Below are 17,462 nucleotides of genomic sequence, written 5' to 3'. Positions count from 1 at the left end.
TGGGCTAATGCTTTTTGTATTTTTAATGTTTTAATATTTTAGGGTGCTTTCACGCCTTCCTCATATAGTTTGATTGATTTGTTCTGGAGTACATTATGCTGTTCATTTGGGCAGGTGGGAATTGAACAGGGTTTCTGCAGGGTCTTAAATTTAGTCTTAAACGCACTGAAATATGATGTTGTAGGTCTTAATTTTAAACAGCTCGTAATTGACCCTTCGCTAAGCCCCGCCCTCCTTAGTTACTATTGCTACGCCTGTCAAGCTTTCATGCCTGCAACATCTTTCACAACGTGTATGCGACGGTGCCAGACGTTCCCAGGGATATAATTAGGCATTTTTGGCGAACAGGTGAGATATCCGAGAAAGCCAGACAAAGGAGGACTGCAGTATGCATTACAGGGGTTTATTCATGACATATTAGGCAACAATTAGAAATTAACTGAATCAAAATTGAAGCTAGGTTAGCCTAGCCGCCTCATACGCCGACCATTCAACAGCTTAGTTTATGCACAGCAGGATAAGTGACATTTACAAATATAATCTATTAATAACTAATTAAACCGTCATTTCTCCTTTTTAGCCAAAAAGCCTGATAGATTAATTGTTGTGCAATGAAATATACTTACTAACCGACAAGGAAACACGCATGGAGAGTGCTTCTCCATCATTCATTCATAGAAAGAACAGCCAGGATGGGGAAATTGATGGATTTGGGATCACTGTATACCTAGTTTGCTTGCTTTGACACGTTATTTAGGAAATGTGGCTAAGACATAACTTGAAATTTTTTAATTTTGAATGGGGCTAGTAAAAAATCTTTTCCACTGGCCATTAGAAACAATCCTTAGTGTTTAGCACCATATAATTCTGAAATTTCATTCATAATGGTCTTCAAAAAGGTCTTAAAGTCCTAAATTTGACTTGGTGAAGCCTGAAGAAACCCTGATTGAAGCAATCACACTCAGGTGTGCACCAAAAGAGGACCAGGTGTGAAAGCATCTCAAGTGTTTATTTGGTTTGCTGATGTCACTAATGATTGTTTGTTGCAGGTATGCGCCTTCCAAAAGATGGCACATAGACACCATTATGAGGGTTCTGACCACGGTAAACAATACATTTATTTTCTTCCCTTTTTTTATTCTGCTTAAATTTCCACTTTTTGTTGGACTAGATAACATTAATGATCATTTTAGTTGATCACCTGAAGTCTTTTCAAAGCACACATTAGAATAAACAATGTTTTTAATAGATGCTGTTGACTTGATCTTGGTTGTAGATTTTAGATCCTATAATTTGACAACAGCTTTTTCTAATCTTTTTGTTTGTCATATAATACATTTTTTCACCTAAATTGGTGCTGAAGCCAGTAGTTGGCAGACCTCTTGCAAAACCAGTTTGCATTTTTGCTAACTTGAGCCAAATGATGACATAAGCAGCCCACGAACACAACAAAATGAGTTCTGAGGACAGTTTAACAACCACAATAATTTACATCAGTCTTTTTTTTAATTATTATTCTGATTGATTGGCAGATATGTTGTGAACACTTACCTCTGAAGTGAGCAGTTTCTGTTTTAAGACTACTGAATTGTATGAGCCTTGTTTTCTGAAGCTGCAATGCACAAAGGTAGCATTATTTTGATGGAAATGTTGATTGAAATGCTATCTGATGCATGTGTTTTGTTGTATCTTGTTTCACAGGCAGGGAGTTACGTTCGGGACGACTCTGTGCCCAACCTCATTCAGCTCATCACAAACAGCGTAGAGATGCATGCGTACACTGTACAGAGACTCTACAAAGCCCTCCTGGACGACATCTCCCAGGTCAGAATCAGCTTTCATGCTGGAGTAAATTTATAACGAATGAAACCTTAGCATATTGTTGCAAATCCATTCGAATTGTTAGTCTCAAGGAGGTATTTATTATTACACCGTAAAACCCAACAGTGGAAAAATCACTATATTAAACAAAAGTTGTAAGTTCAACTTATTTAAAGTTACTTTGACCTAATGAAAAGGATTTATGGTAACTCGTTAACTGATTATATTAAGCAGAAATCAAACCGAATGAGTTAATGAATTAATTAATTAATACTTTTGTGTTAACTTGATTTATAAGCAGTACCAAACCATTTGAGTAACCATGTAGTTGTTTGGACTTAATTCGTTCTATTAACTGAACTTAAAATGTTACTAATACTCAAACACAAATGGTATACGTGTATATGACTTAATATACATGTATAAGTTCACAGTACTCGAACCATTTGGTTTCAAAACCCAAGTGCTTGGCCTCAATTGGTTTCCTCAAGCAGTTTCATTCATTAATTTTCCTTCGGCTTGGTCTCTTATTTCTCAGAATGATCCGCCAACTATTCTGGCAAATGTTTTACGCAGCAGATGCCCTTCCAGCCACAACCCTGTATTTGGAAACACCCATATACACTCATTCACACCAAAGAGCATAGAATCAACAAGAGGTGACACTATAGTGCAATTTGGGAAACAGCCACAAGATGGCGAGGTGGCAATTTTGGAATGAAAATTCCAATAGAACAATAGCATATTTTAAGTCTATAAATAAACTATTAAAAGTGCTGATGATTGTCATAGTAAGTGTTGTTCTGTCGTCTTTCGGGTTGTGTCTCAACTTTAATGCGCTTTTTAAATAAATGAATAATAAACAAAGCAGCTGCTCGCCATCCCGACAGCAGTAAGATCCAACGGGCAGCTGATCGCTTTCAATAAAAAATGGCAGATTGCGGGGCTGTTGCTGGGCGCTGCTGTTCTTGGTACGTTCTATTGAGTGTCGCTTTTTGTTCATTCTAAGCTCTTTGTTCTCACACACACACACACACACACACACACACACACTCTTACACTTCGGCCTACTTAGTTTCTTCAGTTCACCTATAGCGCATGTCTTTGGACTGTGGGAGTAGCCGCAGCTCCTGGAGGAAACCCACGCCAACACAAGGAGAACATGCAAACTTCAGACAGAAATGCCAGCTGTCCCTTGTTGCTGTGAGGTGTCAGTGCTAATCAATGAGCCACCATGTCTCTTGTCAGACAACAATGTTGATTTTGCTCCTTTACATTGTGGTATGTAAGAAAATGGTGACAAAGCTGAGATAAGCTTAAACCGCTTTAAGACAATAACGTAGGATGATGAACTGTTTTGCGCAACTTGTGTGCCTACATTCCAGGTCTCCTGTCATACCATAGCTTTGTGTTTTCAACACTGTGGAATGTATACTATTTTTTGTTTTAGCTTGAAAGCTTCAGACCCCATGCAGAGGTTGATTGGAATGACATTTAGATGACAGAATAAAAGCATTATGTCTTTGTGAACTAACTTACACTTTCTTCATATAGCAACCTCTAGTACAGGTGGCATCCTGGTGCATAGGGGAGTATGGAGATCTGTTGGTCTCAGGCCAGTGTGAGGAAGAGGAACCTATTCAGGTACATTTCCTCAAAGCCCTTTCAATATGTATGCAATGTGCACATCTTATTTACATTTGTCTTGTTTCTAATACAGATATCAAAACTTTTTTAAAATATTGTCTTGTTTTCAGAATAAAAATCAAAATTATACTGTAAATTTTCTTTTTCTTAAACTCTACTATTTTTTATATATATATTTTATATTAATGTTAAGCACCTTGGGTCTGAGAGTACCGCAATTTCGATTCTCTATATGTCTTGCACATGTGGCTGAATTGACAATAAAGCTGACTTTGACTTTGACTTGAAAATTAAGGTTAAGTCTGATGTCAAACCTGCTTTTAAGGGTGAACTCAAACTAGGCACGGTTGCCTTGAACCATGCTTGGGTGCGATTGTCCCCCTCCCCTCTCCCCCTCGGCCCGCACTCACAATGCAGTTTTACCGGCCGAGCATGCTTGCGTCATGCGACTGTTGTGTTGTTAGACTGTATGGAGATTGATTGAGTTATATTGTTTTGTATTATTTTATTTTATATTGAACACGCAGTCAAATCTTTTGCTGAACAGATCCACCACCTTTGATGCTCGTAAATTTTCACGAAAAGCCATCGTGTAGCACGTATTAGGAGGTTTGCTGAAGGTGGCAGTTGATGTGCAGCGAGGGGTTTATATCTTTGATAAACTGTGAGTTTGCATTCATTGAAAAGTAATGAATCCATATAAAACAGTCCCTTAAAAGTGACGTCGCTTCTTATGTTTCTCGCTCAGGTGCCCTTTGCACTCACACTACAAGCGTACAATGCCAAAGCCCAACCCAACCACACTCTCAAAGTCAAAGTCAGCTTTATTGTCAATTCAGCCACATGTACAAGACATACAGAGAATCGAAATTGCGTTACTCTCAGACCCAAGGTGCTTAACATTAATATAATATATATATATATAAAAAATAGTAGAGTTTAAGAAAAAAAAAAGAAAGAAAATTTACTCTGGCACACCTCTTGCAACCAGGCCAGCACCGGCCAATTGAAGAGCACTCACACTTGTCAAACAAACCAGGAAATGGGGGTCAAACGCGCCCAGGAACAGTTTGGATAGCCTAGTGTGATTACACCCTAAATCTGTACATTAATGACACGTAATGGGATGAATGTACAACCAACAAATTATAAAGTTAATTCGTTGATGTGCAAAATAGAAAAAAAAATTGCATTTTAATAATTTACACAACTTGGTTGTTTACATATAAGATGTAGAATAAAAAAAGACCTACCCACTCATATTTATTGAAACCGGAATTGAAACCTATTATAAGAATATACATTTCAACAGAATGTATACTTTTAGACTATGTTAGTGGTTTCATTCAGAAATTATTTTAAGGGAAATTTTTTCTCTTAGAGGAACTTTAAAATATTTATCACTGACTAAATTGATAGATCTTTTGTCTTTTTTTTATCAGCATTGTTGTTATCTGAATTCTTTTGTTGCTGATTTTTTAAACTCCTATTTTTGTAAATTATTTATTGAATATTTTTTATCAATGTTGCCATCAATATAGCCAATGCTGCTGATATAGCTTTTAAACATAACTAAATAAATAAATTTTCTATACAAGTTATTTTTAATTGTTAATTTTTTAATTTACCTTAAAACAAGCAAAGCAATTTGCTAGTGAAGTATGCAAATATATGGGTATATATATATATATATATATATATATATATATATATATATATATATATATATAATTTTTTAAAGATTAATTTGCTTACTCCACTGGCTAATTATTTGGCTTTATTTAAAGGTGCTTGACTCTTCTAAACCATATAAATGCCTAAATATGTTTGCAGATATTTAAGAAACGTGAACATTCTTGTTTATCTGAAAAACAGTGCTGAAGTCAGATATTCTGCTTTGAAAATGCGAGTTATGTGCTGGAACACTGTTTTTCTTTTAACCCGCCCACTGCCACTTTAGCCAATTATATTTTAGCACATCAGGCTGCCTTGTTGAAAACAGAGCTCGTGAATGAAATGCAACCTCCGGTGGACAGTAACAGACTCTGAAATGAGACGCAGAATCAGAGTTCCACATGAGGTGGTTATTAATAGCAGTGATGAGCAATTTGGCTGTTTGCATCAGACGAAACACAACAGAAATTTAAATACAGCCGTTCGGAAGCATAGAATATGCACTCACTCATGAAATGGTAAGGTTTATAATCTAACTAATACATATAAACCTCTTTAAAATTATTAAATGTACATACTGAATCATTCATACTTGGTTTTAAGTCTCAGATCTAAAGTTCAATCTCAAACACTTTATTTTCAAGATCTGCTGACGCTTACACACTCTGCACCTTTAAGTAAAAACTCACTTAATTTTGTCTTACTAGATAATAATTTTTACTTGTACAGAAAGGGCTTCTTGATTTTAAGAATGTTTAGACATGTGGACTAGAAACAAGACAAATATCTATTTTATATTTTGCAATATAAATCCCCTTTTTCAGAACCATCATACTGTTTTGCTTTCTCGTCTTAACAGGTTTCTGAAGATGAGGTTCTGGATGTCTTAGAAGGTCTCCTGGTTTCTAACTTGTCCGCCCCTGTAACGAGAGGTTATTCTCTAACTGCTATCATGAAGCTGTCGACCCGTTTCAGCAGTGTGAAGTAAGCACATCTCTTCTGATACAAATATGAGGATATACTTCCCTGAAATGAGTTTGAGTCCCCGAGTGGATGAGGTCCTGATCTTCTATTTATTTTCATTTGCCCTGTAGTCGAATCAAGAAAGTGGTCTCGATATATGGCAGCAGCATAGATGTGGAGCTACAGCAGAGAGCTGTGGAATATAACGCACTTTTCAAAAAATATGATCACATGAGGTAAGAGCTGACCTACTTGTGCTACCGTTTTCGACTATTTTTGGTTCACTCCTAGCTTTGGTTTTCTCATCCTCACTCTTTCTGTTCCCCCATGTAGACCTGCATTACTAGAGCGAATGCCTATCATGGAGAAAAGCGCCACCAACGGCCCAGCAGAGATTGTACAGACCAATGGAGAAACAGATGCACCCATTCTGGACACAAAACATCCGCCCAACATCCCTCAGCCAATCAGTCAGGTGAGTTTTTCTTTTTTTTTACATCTACATTTTTCAGTTCAAACAAATGCACATTAGCAGACCTCAAGGCTTCTCAGTATCTTCATAAAGCTGCGTTCACACCAGACGCGGATGAAGCGTCAAGCCTGAGGGATTTACATGTTAAGTCAATGCAAATAGACATCTTGTGGCATGTTTCGTGCGAATGATGCGATTTGCACAAATAAAGTAGCTCACCGCATTAACCAATCAGGAGCTTGCTTTTGTGGGGGCATGATTATGACGTAGCGCCTGTTGTTGGTGTCCCAAAGGGAAATCCTCTTGCTGACACTGGACAATAGTTCATCAAACAGGGCTGGGCTCAGTCTGAAGCACTGCTGAAAGCCTCCATCCAAGTACAGTTTCTCAAGGAGTTGATGAACTCACAGAGCTGGGTGCACCTCTGAAAGGATCTAGCGGACTCAGACATGGCGCCGAATGAATCCACGCTGTTTTTCAGTCTTCCTTAAGCACATAGAGCACAGCTACTCTCTCAATAAAATCCATGTTAGCCATTTCGCAATGAAGCTAGTCACCAGGCAGACAGAAGCCCTGCCCATGACGTGAATCTAAATTCAATTCACAATAAACGTGATGCGCGAATGAAGCAAATTTGACGTGCGAATGAAGCAAGTAAACTCATAATGTTCACAATTCTCATCCACCACCAGTGTACACACTTCCGAAACATTAGCTGGCAGTAGGTTTATGTTTTGTACTCTACCTTAATGTACAAGTAGCTCAAATGCGCTCATTGAGAGGCGGGAACCGGCAGACGTGCAACAACTATAATCATAAGGTAAACCCAAAACAACAGTTTCCATCTAGAGCTCCTTCACGGGAATACACGCTTGTAAACACTCGCTGCATCAGGCTCGCAGCTCTCAGCACCACCCACACTCGTCAGCGCTACCTAACCGACCAATCACAGAGCTTAGGCGACGCGTTTTTGCAACATGTAGTTACATTTATTGAGAGGTGCACCACAGCAAGGGCTATGTGTTCACGCTAAGGCTGTGCCAGAGCACCAATGTGCGCTTGACACAGAAGTAGAAATCAGCCTTAAGCTGTATAGAGTCCGCTTCACTATACTGGGGCGTGAGGACCCACACACCGCAGGTTGAGCACACTTCTGCAGGTCTCACTAACATCACTTCTGGCAACAACCTAGCTTTCCCATGTGGTCTCCCATCCAGGTACTGACCAGGCACAGCCCTGCTTGGCTTCAGTGGGCAACCATGTGAAAGTTGCAAAGAGCTAGCTGCCGGCTGCAGAAGCAGATGCGTTGAATTTTAGGAAGGTTTCTAAGCTGATTTTACCAGGTGTGCTGGATAAAGGAGATGTACAAAATGTGTGGTGTGCTTCGCTTCTGTATGGATTGATTGAGCACCCAGAGTAATGAAAAAAACCTCTTCTGTATGGTTGAGCAGATAAGGAAGGATAAATAGATACAGTGAAATATTTATGCCAATGGTTTCTGTTTGCCGTTTCACAGGCAAATGATTTATTAGACCTACTCGGAGGTAATGATGTGGTACCTGTTATCCAAACAACCGCTCCCACAAAGCCGGCGTCAGCTGGAGGAGAACTGCTGGATCTGCTAGGAGATCTTTCTCTGACAGGTCGGTCTTCTGGACACTTCTGCTGCTTTTAACAACTTCACATCCTGCTGTTCCTATGTGCTTCCCCATGTTTAGAGCCCTGACAGACTGTTGTGTGTTAGGCTGCTTTTATACTGCAGATCTTGATGGTCAGTTCCGATTCTGTGACTCCATTCGATTTTTTTTTTTGATGACCTGCTTGCATCATATTTTAAAAGTGACTCGTACTAGATTTTCTGTGTTTACACAGCACATGGCAAAGATGCAATGACCAGGAAAAAGAGCGGGCGCTGACTGACAACTGATAATTAAAGAGCGCCCTTTTCTCTATTCCTATTGTTAATGTAGTCAGACTAATTTTTTAAAACAAGTTGTTGTTTTACTATAGTTTACCACAGAAAGTTCTCAGTTGGCCATCTTCTTTTAATCTAGAACTTTTTAAACCAGTAGGCATCTTAATGTAATGTCCATGGTGTGATTTATGCACGTGATGTATCCAACAGTTTTATAGTAGTTTATATTGGTTACATGTCTGATGTTGCTCTCGCTCTCTTGTTAATATGATTAAACACTTGCGTGTATATGACAATCTAAGAGTGTATTTAGTCCTTGTGTATTAGATTTAAGGTTTGGGACTCTTCTGAAGTCTGTACTGAAATGAAAGCATCAGACTTGACGTCGTTCGCTATGGTTTTTAATTCAACTCTCATTGACCGGTGAAAATCCGATTTACCTGCTAACACTGCAGACACGAGGGCACAGATCCAATACACATCGGATAAATTTCCACATATGAACAAGGCCTGAATCTGATTTGAGTAAATCTGAATCCTTGTGATTTTGTTCCTGCTTACACATACACAGGCCATGTCCGATCTGCGCCATAGGAGAGAAAAAAAAATCTGAATTGAGTCACTTGAACCATGCAGTGTGTAAATGCAGCCTTAGAAGTAGTTCACCCAAAAATGAAAATGCTGGTTATTTATTGCTGGGCTAAAAATAGTCATTTCTCACTTGTAGATTTGCTGTTTTCAGGTAGTGTGTGAATATTCTTCACAAAAAAATAACAGAAGCCGACAAATATTGTTGCTGTCTGCTGCTTTAAATGCTCAAGATTCTAAAAGCTGAATTGATTCTGATTGGCTGTCGATATTTACATTGTTTATCAGCAGGAAAGAATTTTATTTTGTAGTTCTCTGCTATTTTGTTTGGAACATTGTTATTATTGTTAGCATTATTATCATTGTTGTTATCATTCTTACTATTATTATTATTATTATTATTATTATTATTATTATTATTATTATTATCATCATTATCATTGTTGTTGTTTTGTTTTTTTATTGTTGTTGTTGTTGTTGTTTTTGTATTATTATTAGAATTATTATTAGAATTATTACCATTATTATTGTTTTTATTATTATTATTATTATTATCAGAATTAGAACTATTACTATTATTATTTTTAATATTATTTTATTATTATTATTATTGTAGTTTTTTTTTAATTATTATTATTATTAATCGAATTAGAATTATTATTATTATTATTATTATTATTATTATTATTATCATCATCATCGTTTTATTATTATCAATATTATTATTAGAATTATTATCATAATTATCATTATCATTTCTTATCATTATTATTATAATTATTATTATTATAAATCATTTCCATTATATTTTTCATATTATAACAGTAAAGCTTTCTGAAATGCATTGTCTCAATTATGTAGTTCCTCTATCAGTTTCAACCACCGAAAACTATAAATAAAGGAGCTTTTGTCACGTGATGTTAAATGTAATCTAAGAAATGCCAAATAATGACCGTAGCTTTTGATATTTAACTGTTTGCTACATATGTTAAGTATATTACACATTAATAATGTTTTTATATAACCTGTTCTTCAATATTTAATGTGATTGAATCAATCTATTGTAAAACAAATTGTATTTTATGACAGCAGTGTTTAACGTTTACATTAAAGTTAGTGCTGAGCAAATATTAATTGAGATTAATCACATACAATCACAATTTGTATAGAGAAATACACACATGCATGCAAATATTGTTTTCTTATTTAGATATGATGTATATGCTACAGATAATATATACAATTAAATATCTATGTGACAATATATTTAGTAATATATGTATTATTTATTATTTAATATGATGTATTATTTAGTTTTTAATGTATGTGTGCATCACATATACATAATAAATGTGCGTATTATATACATTTATTATGTCAAAGCAAACTTTTATTTTGGATACAATTATTCGTTGCCCAGAACTAATTAAAATATTTGAAGTAGGTAATTATATCTTCAAGTTTTTCTTAATAAGGTTTAGTTATTAATATTATTAATTTATAAACATATTTTATGTGCAATTTTATGTTTGAATACAAATAAATAGTCAGATTTAATGTCTAATATTATAGTCAGAGTTCCATACAGTATGCTGCATTAGTTGAGAAGGGTACATATACTTGAGAGAAACTGTATCTGACATATCTCCAAATGAATCAGTGTCAAGTCAATTTGACTGTGTCACTGAATTGAAAGGCATGCTAGTGAACTGCTTCAAATCATGCCAAGCCCTAGATATCCTCTTTCTAATTTCAGACTAGTATGAGTTTCCTTTACCAGTGATTCATTTTTGGGTGAATCCCTGCTCACGCCATTATGTTGCTGCTTCTCACCCCTTAGGCGGTCCGGCCCCCACCCCTGCTCCCTCTGTGCCCATGTCCCAGCCCCCTTTCCTTTTGGACGGTCTCACTTCACAGCCCCTCTTCAATGACATTGGAGCGGGTGAGCTTACAGTCAATTTCATCATGATGGTTCCTGCAAATTAGCGCAGACAATTAGCACGAGTTTCTCTTGCAGGCATTCCACCAATGACGGCGTACAATAAAAATGGATTGAAAATCGAGTTCACGTTTGAACGCTCCAACCCCAATCCCAATATAGCGGTAATCACCATCCACGCCACCAACACCACAGAGGTGGACATGACAGAATTTGTGTTCCAGGCTGCAGTACCAAAGGTTTGTCTGGTTTTTACAGTTTTCAGACAGTGATTATTTTCATTATACAGAGGTTTTTTTTTTAATTAAAAGTAACGACAACAACAATCTTTATTTATAAAGCACCAATAAAAATAACGAAACAAAAACTATTGTAGACCAAGATGCTGTACAATCAAAAAAAAAGAAACGTTAACACCAAGGACAACAAATTACACCACAAAATGATCCCTGACAAATCACAACTAACTATAATTAAAAGCCAAAGAGGAAAGGTGGGCTTTGAGATGGATTTAGAGGCTGTTACAACAGAAACTGGAAGGTTTTGGAGCAGCAGCAGCAAAAGTTTAACCTGAGGAACATTTAATAGTCTCCTGTTGGACGACCTGAGAGGCCTAATGGTAGTATGAATAGATTATAAATCAGTCACAAATAATATAGATTAAATGCTAATGAATTGACATTACATAAATTGACAAATTCAATATGTATACACTGAATTTATATTTGTGTAAACACATTTGATAGACATTTCAGTACTTTAAATATAACAATCCAATATAGGTTAACCCATTAGATGCAAATAATTGCAGGGTTTCTCACACATAGACTTTAGCTGCGCAGGTACATTAACGGCTGCCCATGTATATTTAGTGACACAATTTTTTTTTACTATTAATAGCATGCACTTTTATTATCTGCTCAAAATAAACAAACATCCGCGATCGATTAAGTAGTGGAAAATCTTCATTTGTTTACCAGTTTCGTTTTGTGCCCGCAAGACTTGTCAACAGTTGTGCAGTCAGTTTTACGTGTTCTTCAGACCCACAGAGACGCGCAATTTTGGGACACAAAAAAATTTGTCCAGCTCAGGTTTCTAAATCTCCTAAAATGTCCAGGATTCAACTTTTTTTTTTTCGCTTTTTTAAAAGTTGTATGGGTTTTTGCCTTTCTCTTTTATTAAAGACTATTTTCCGCCTGGTTTCACAGCTGCGATACAGAGGAAAAAAAGTAATTAATAGATTCATAAAACCAAAACGACTTAGACTTTATACGTGGAGAAGACGAAATGATTGGTCTAAACTGGCTGCAAAATAAATGTACACAATGAGTAATTTCTAATCAATTGATTTGCCTGATTGAAAAACTAATTTTAATCTTGCAATTATGATAATGTTTAGAGATATTGTTTGTTTTTATTAACTTTACGGTCTTTTATTTCTCATTTGCTGATTATTTTATTAATTTGATGTTAATATATTACACTGGCTATTTCATATACATGTCTAAAATGCTGAGAGAGAGAGAGAGAGAGAGAAGCACATTTTACCTGTCAGTGGGTCGTGGTTCATAAATAAAATTTCAAGAGTTCTCACTTAGCTGATGATTGATTATAAAGCTTGTTTGGCATGCTGTCCCGGGAGAGAGCCCTGAGCTCTTAAGATCCTCGAGCCCTGTGCTTCCACCTATTTGCAAGGTGAGGGGAGTTTGAGCTCAGTTAGATCTCGAGAACTCCCCTGCTGTAGTTGCTAATGAACAGATAGTGATTGCTCTTAAGAGATAACTACTTACTTGGAACATGTCTAATGCCGAGTTCAGACTGCATGATTTTCAAAGTAGTCGTGTCACAGATGTTTTCACACTGCATGACTATCTGGGCTAGCGTTTCGTCGCTGCTTTGTTTACACTGCAAGATGGATCGGTGACAGGGGGTTTCACACTGCGTGACTTTACTATAGGAAGAATCGCCGACAACGTCGTCCAAACTACGTCTCACAACCATAAACACGTCGTATATCTTTTGTTATTAACTACATAATGAGAAAGAAGCCTTTAATGGGGTAGAACATGTACATATTTGCTCACCTGGGTTTAAAGGGAATTAGCCATTTCTCCTCAACGTTGATAATAAACTAATTTCTTTCTGTATTAAACGTCAAACAGACACGGTTGCTCCTGAGTCCTGTCAAACCTCCACTGGTTTTTCCTCCATTTCGTGGGTTCAAATAAACCAAAAAAGATCACTTTTAACTTCTCCTCTAGCTAGAAAAGGAGGAGGAGTAGGGGTGGAAGGGGGATTCTTCAAAACGAAGATGGCTGTTATATGGAACGTAGGGTATTTATAGTGGCTTAGGAATCGTCTGATTGGTGAATCCTAAATTGGATAATGCGAGACCGGCTGCAAGCAATCATAAGCATACGATCCTCCCGAAATTACTTCATAAATAAACTTCACAAAGTGTTTCTTTCTATTTTAGTCTTTTTTTAATTGCATAATAAACACAATTATTATTAGAAATGACATTTTCTTTGTTGCATATAGGTAACTATGTGATGTGGGTAAATGGTGTTTCAATTTCACCTGTTTTAAACAATCCAATATGGATCGACCCATCAGATGCTAATGAGTTGACATTATATAAATTAAATATGTATGCATGCGCTGAATTTATACGTGTATTATTTAACACATTTGAAAGACATATTAACATAATCCAATATGGATTGACCTTTAAAATGCTAATGAATTTACATAACATAAATGTAATATGCATGTATACACTGAATTTGTGTATTGACACCTTTGCTGTAGACCTTTTACTAGTTTTAAACAGCAATCCAATTGATAATAATTGATAATACAATAAATTGACCCCGTTAAATGATAATGAATTGAAATTTACATAAATTGACAAATTCTATACTTATGCATGCACTGAATTTACATGTGCCTCTAATTTATTCTTTCTGCTCTGGCAATTGTGTAACTGTGTGTCTGCAGACGTTCCAGCTGCAGCTTCTGTCCCCCAGCAGTAATGTAGTCCCAGCACTCAACCAGGGAAGTGTCACGCAGGTCATCAGGGTTCTCAACCCACAGAAGGTAAGACATTACTGGAAGTCTGATCAGTCTGTTTAAACCCAATGAAACTGAATATTTTTACTCTGGAGGGAATAGTTAGTGTTTTAGTGGCACCCATTGTCAGGGACTTGCTTGATTAATCATGTTTAGAGCAGCACTGTTGAGTTTACAAATCAAATCAGTCTAGTCTAGGGGTGTCACACCTACCAACAATATGATTAGCACTACTGTTTAAAACAAATGTGAATTGATTTAGGCCTCAATTCATGGTGTGACTTTAGCATGTGAATCTAAAATTGTCCTCGCCCTCCCATTGCTCTGATGTCTGTCAGAGGACTGCATAATTCATTGAAAGGAAGACGCTCATAAATAATTTATTTTACTGTATAACTGTAGAATTAATGTCTGTTTTTGTTCAATAATTGTACTGTGAAGTATTATTAATAGAGCATTTTGTTTAGTAGTAATAGTACTGCAACTCAAAACAATATTAATAAAGATTTTATTTATATTTTCCAAAACTTATTTATTAGTGTGCCAAATTGTACAGTCTACTTGACAAGATGTTCATCCTGAGCACTCGAATGGAAGTTATTTTGTAATTTAGGTGTATTTATTTTTTAAATCACCTCCTGTTGACTTATGTAGTATTATGTAATATGTTTTTTTTATCTATATTGATCTTGCCGTGAAATTGCCATGAGTTGCTGATGTAACAATAAAATTAACAAAACCTAATTAATTTAGATTTATTGTTATTTTATATTACCACTATTGTTATGTAGTCATAGTAACTTATAAACCCTTCTCATTATAAACTTGGGTTTTTGTTAGTTTGCTGATTTGCAGTAAATGAAGGAATAAACTTTTTGCAAAATGTTTGTTGCGTATTTTCGTATTCCTGTCATAAACAACTCAAATGCATGCAGCTTTAATTTGATCACAGTATTGCTTTCAAGCTGTCATTTGTTTTTCTGTATCTCTTTGATATTGATTATAGAATATGAAATATACAGTTGAAGTCAAATTTTTTAGCCTTATTGTGGGGATATTTCCCAAATTATGATAAACAGATGAAGAAATTTCTTGCAGTATTTCCTATAATATTTTTTCCTCTGGAGAAAGTCTGATTTGTTTTATTTCGGCTAGAATAAAAGCAGTTTTTAATTAATAAAAAAAAAAAAAATTAAAAAATTAAGGTCAAAATTATTAGCCATCTTAAGCAAAATATTTTTTTTAGATTGTCTACAGAAGAAACCAATGTGAAACAATGATTGCCTAATTACTCTAACTCGCCTAATTAACCTAGTCAAGCCTTCAAATGTCACTTTAAGCTGAATACTAGTAAACTAAAAATAGTCAAGTAGTCTAGTCAAATATTATTTACTGTCATCATATCAAAGATAAAAGAAATCCGTTATTAAAAGTATTATGTTTAGAAATGGGTTAAGTTTTCTGTTAAACAGAAAATATACAGGTGTGCTAATAATTCATACCTCAACTGTGTATCTAAAATCCTCCGCTTTGGCACACGCCTGACTGACTTCCTCTCTCATTTACAGCAACAGTTGCGAATGCGGATCAAGCTGACATACACTCACAAAGGCTCTCCAGTACAAGACCTAGCCGAGGTCAACAACTTCCCCCCTCAGTCCTGGCAGTGATTTTGCTACCCTTCTCGATCTTAAAGACCTCCCCTCCCCGGCAAGGGAACTATGGGAAAGATGTCCCCTCCCCATTCCCGAAATGATCCCCCGTGACATCACCACCGATCGCTGCCCTGGGGTTGCATGGGAAGCAGTGGAATCTTCCTGACGCTGAGATGATGGTATGAAGACTGATGTTCATGATGATGCTGATTACAGCGACAACGATGAAGAAAAAAAAAATCACTAATATCTCAATACATATCTTTTCATTGGTTACTTTGCCCCGTCTGTCTTTCTCTCTGCTTCGGGGTTCGTGCAAAAATTGTCCATACTCACACACTTGCACTTAACGTTGTGCATTCTCACTTATACCCTCACTATATAGTGCACTCCGGTTTCACCCTTGGCGCGTACATGGAGAAAACATCACTCGCGGCCACTATTCAAAGGAGCTGCTTGGTTGATTTTTGTCTCTTTTGTTTGATTTATTATTATTTTCTTCATGTTTTTAATCTTGTTAATGGGTTTTGGTGTATTTTAAGATAAAAAAAGCAAAACAAAAACATGCTGAATGAATTGCAAAAGTCTGAACATTTGCACCTTAAAGCATTTCAGAATCAAGAGGAACGCGGGTTGTGACGGCGCCTTAAATTATCATTGTACATGGCATTTCTTAAATTTTTTTCGTGTACGGTTGATCTAATGTCCTGTAATAAAGTATACCAGATTGAATGCTCCGGATACACGCTGTGTTTTGGCTACACACGCATCTCATTTGAATCTGGCTTGGCTCATTGTCTGTCAGCAGTCATAACTGTGTTGAAGCATCATGAGTTAGGGGAGATCGTTCAGCACATACATCGATCCTCGACTTGTTGTTTGAAAGCAAGACAGCTTGGATTGAGGTAAACTTCATTGGAGTTTAAAGAAACACTCTACTTTTTTGGGAAATAGGCATCATCTAGAGTTGAAAAGTCGAGTTTTACCATTTTTGAATCCGTTCAGATATCCAGCACTTTTAGCTTAGCTTAGCATAAATCATTGAATAGGATTAGACCGTTAGCATCTTCCTCAATGTCAAAAAAAGTTTTGAGCATTAACTAATTTCAACAGAAAAAGAAAAGTTGCTATTTTCCAAGCCAATATGGCTAGGAACTATACTATTATTATGGCGTAATAATCAAGAAACTTTGCTGTTGTTTAGCTCATATAGTTCTAGTTCCTAGGAAAATAGCATCTTTTTGATATTTGTTGGTCCTAGTACATCTGTAGAAGAGTTGAGCTTTAAATGGGATTCTGTATTTTTTAAGGTAGATGCTAATGGTCTAATCCGATTCAGCGATTTATGCTAAGCTAAGCTAAAAGTGCTTATATCAAACCCGGAGGTTGGCTGAATTGATTCACAAATGGTGCATTAAATAGGAAGATTGTGAAATGTCTGTATTTTTTAAGGTAGATGCTAATGGTCCAATCTCATTCAGTGATTTATGCTAAGCTAAGCCAAAACTGCTAATATCAAACCCAGAGGTTGGCTGAATTGATTCTCAAATGGTGCTTTAAATAGGAAAATCATGAAACGTCTGTGTTTTTTGAGGTAGATGCTAATGGTCTAGTCCGAATCAATGACTTATGCTAAGCTAAAAGCATTTAAACCAGACTCCAAGATTGGCTGAATTGATTCACAAATGGTAAAACTAAACATTTCAACTATAGGAG

The 17,462-nt window shown here is 36.2% G+C and overlaps 1 protein-coding gene across 3 annotated transcripts in view; it reads left to right on the top strand.

Moving 5' to 3' along the window:
* The window catches only part of ap1g1 (adaptor related protein complex 1 subunit gamma 1), a 46,738-nt gene extending 30,260 nt beyond the window's left edge, over positions 1-16,478 (top strand). For 2 of the 3 annotated variants that reach the window (XM_087258848.1, XM_087258847.1), the window contains exons 13-23: positions 1,050-1,104; positions 1,702-1,824; positions 3,376-3,465; positions 6,002-6,126; positions 6,237-6,341; positions 6,439-6,580; positions 8,094-8,220; positions 10,921-11,022; positions 11,098-11,258; positions 14,020-14,118; positions 15,660-16,478. In XM_087258848.1, the coding sequence (XP_087114974.1) occupies positions 1,050-1,104; positions 1,702-1,824; positions 3,376-3,465; positions 6,002-6,126; positions 6,237-6,341; positions 6,439-6,580; positions 8,094-8,220; positions 10,921-11,022; positions 11,098-11,258; positions 14,020-14,118; positions 15,660-15,761 (1,231 nt within the window). In that variant the 3' untranslated portion in view covers positions 15,762-16,478. 3 annotated transcript variants of the gene reach the window in all.
* Positions 16,479-17,462: the final 984 nt, after the last annotated feature.

The sequence above is a fragment of the Danio rerio genome, chromosome 7 (genome assembly GCF_052040795.2).
Source record: "Danio rerio strain M-AB ecotype USA chromosome 7, GRCz13ab, whole genome shotgun sequence".
Lineage (NCBI taxonomy): Eukaryota > Metazoa > Chordata > Actinopteri > Cypriniformes > Danionidae > Danio > Danio rerio.
This window is presented reverse-complemented; position numbering and strand designations above follow the sequence as displayed.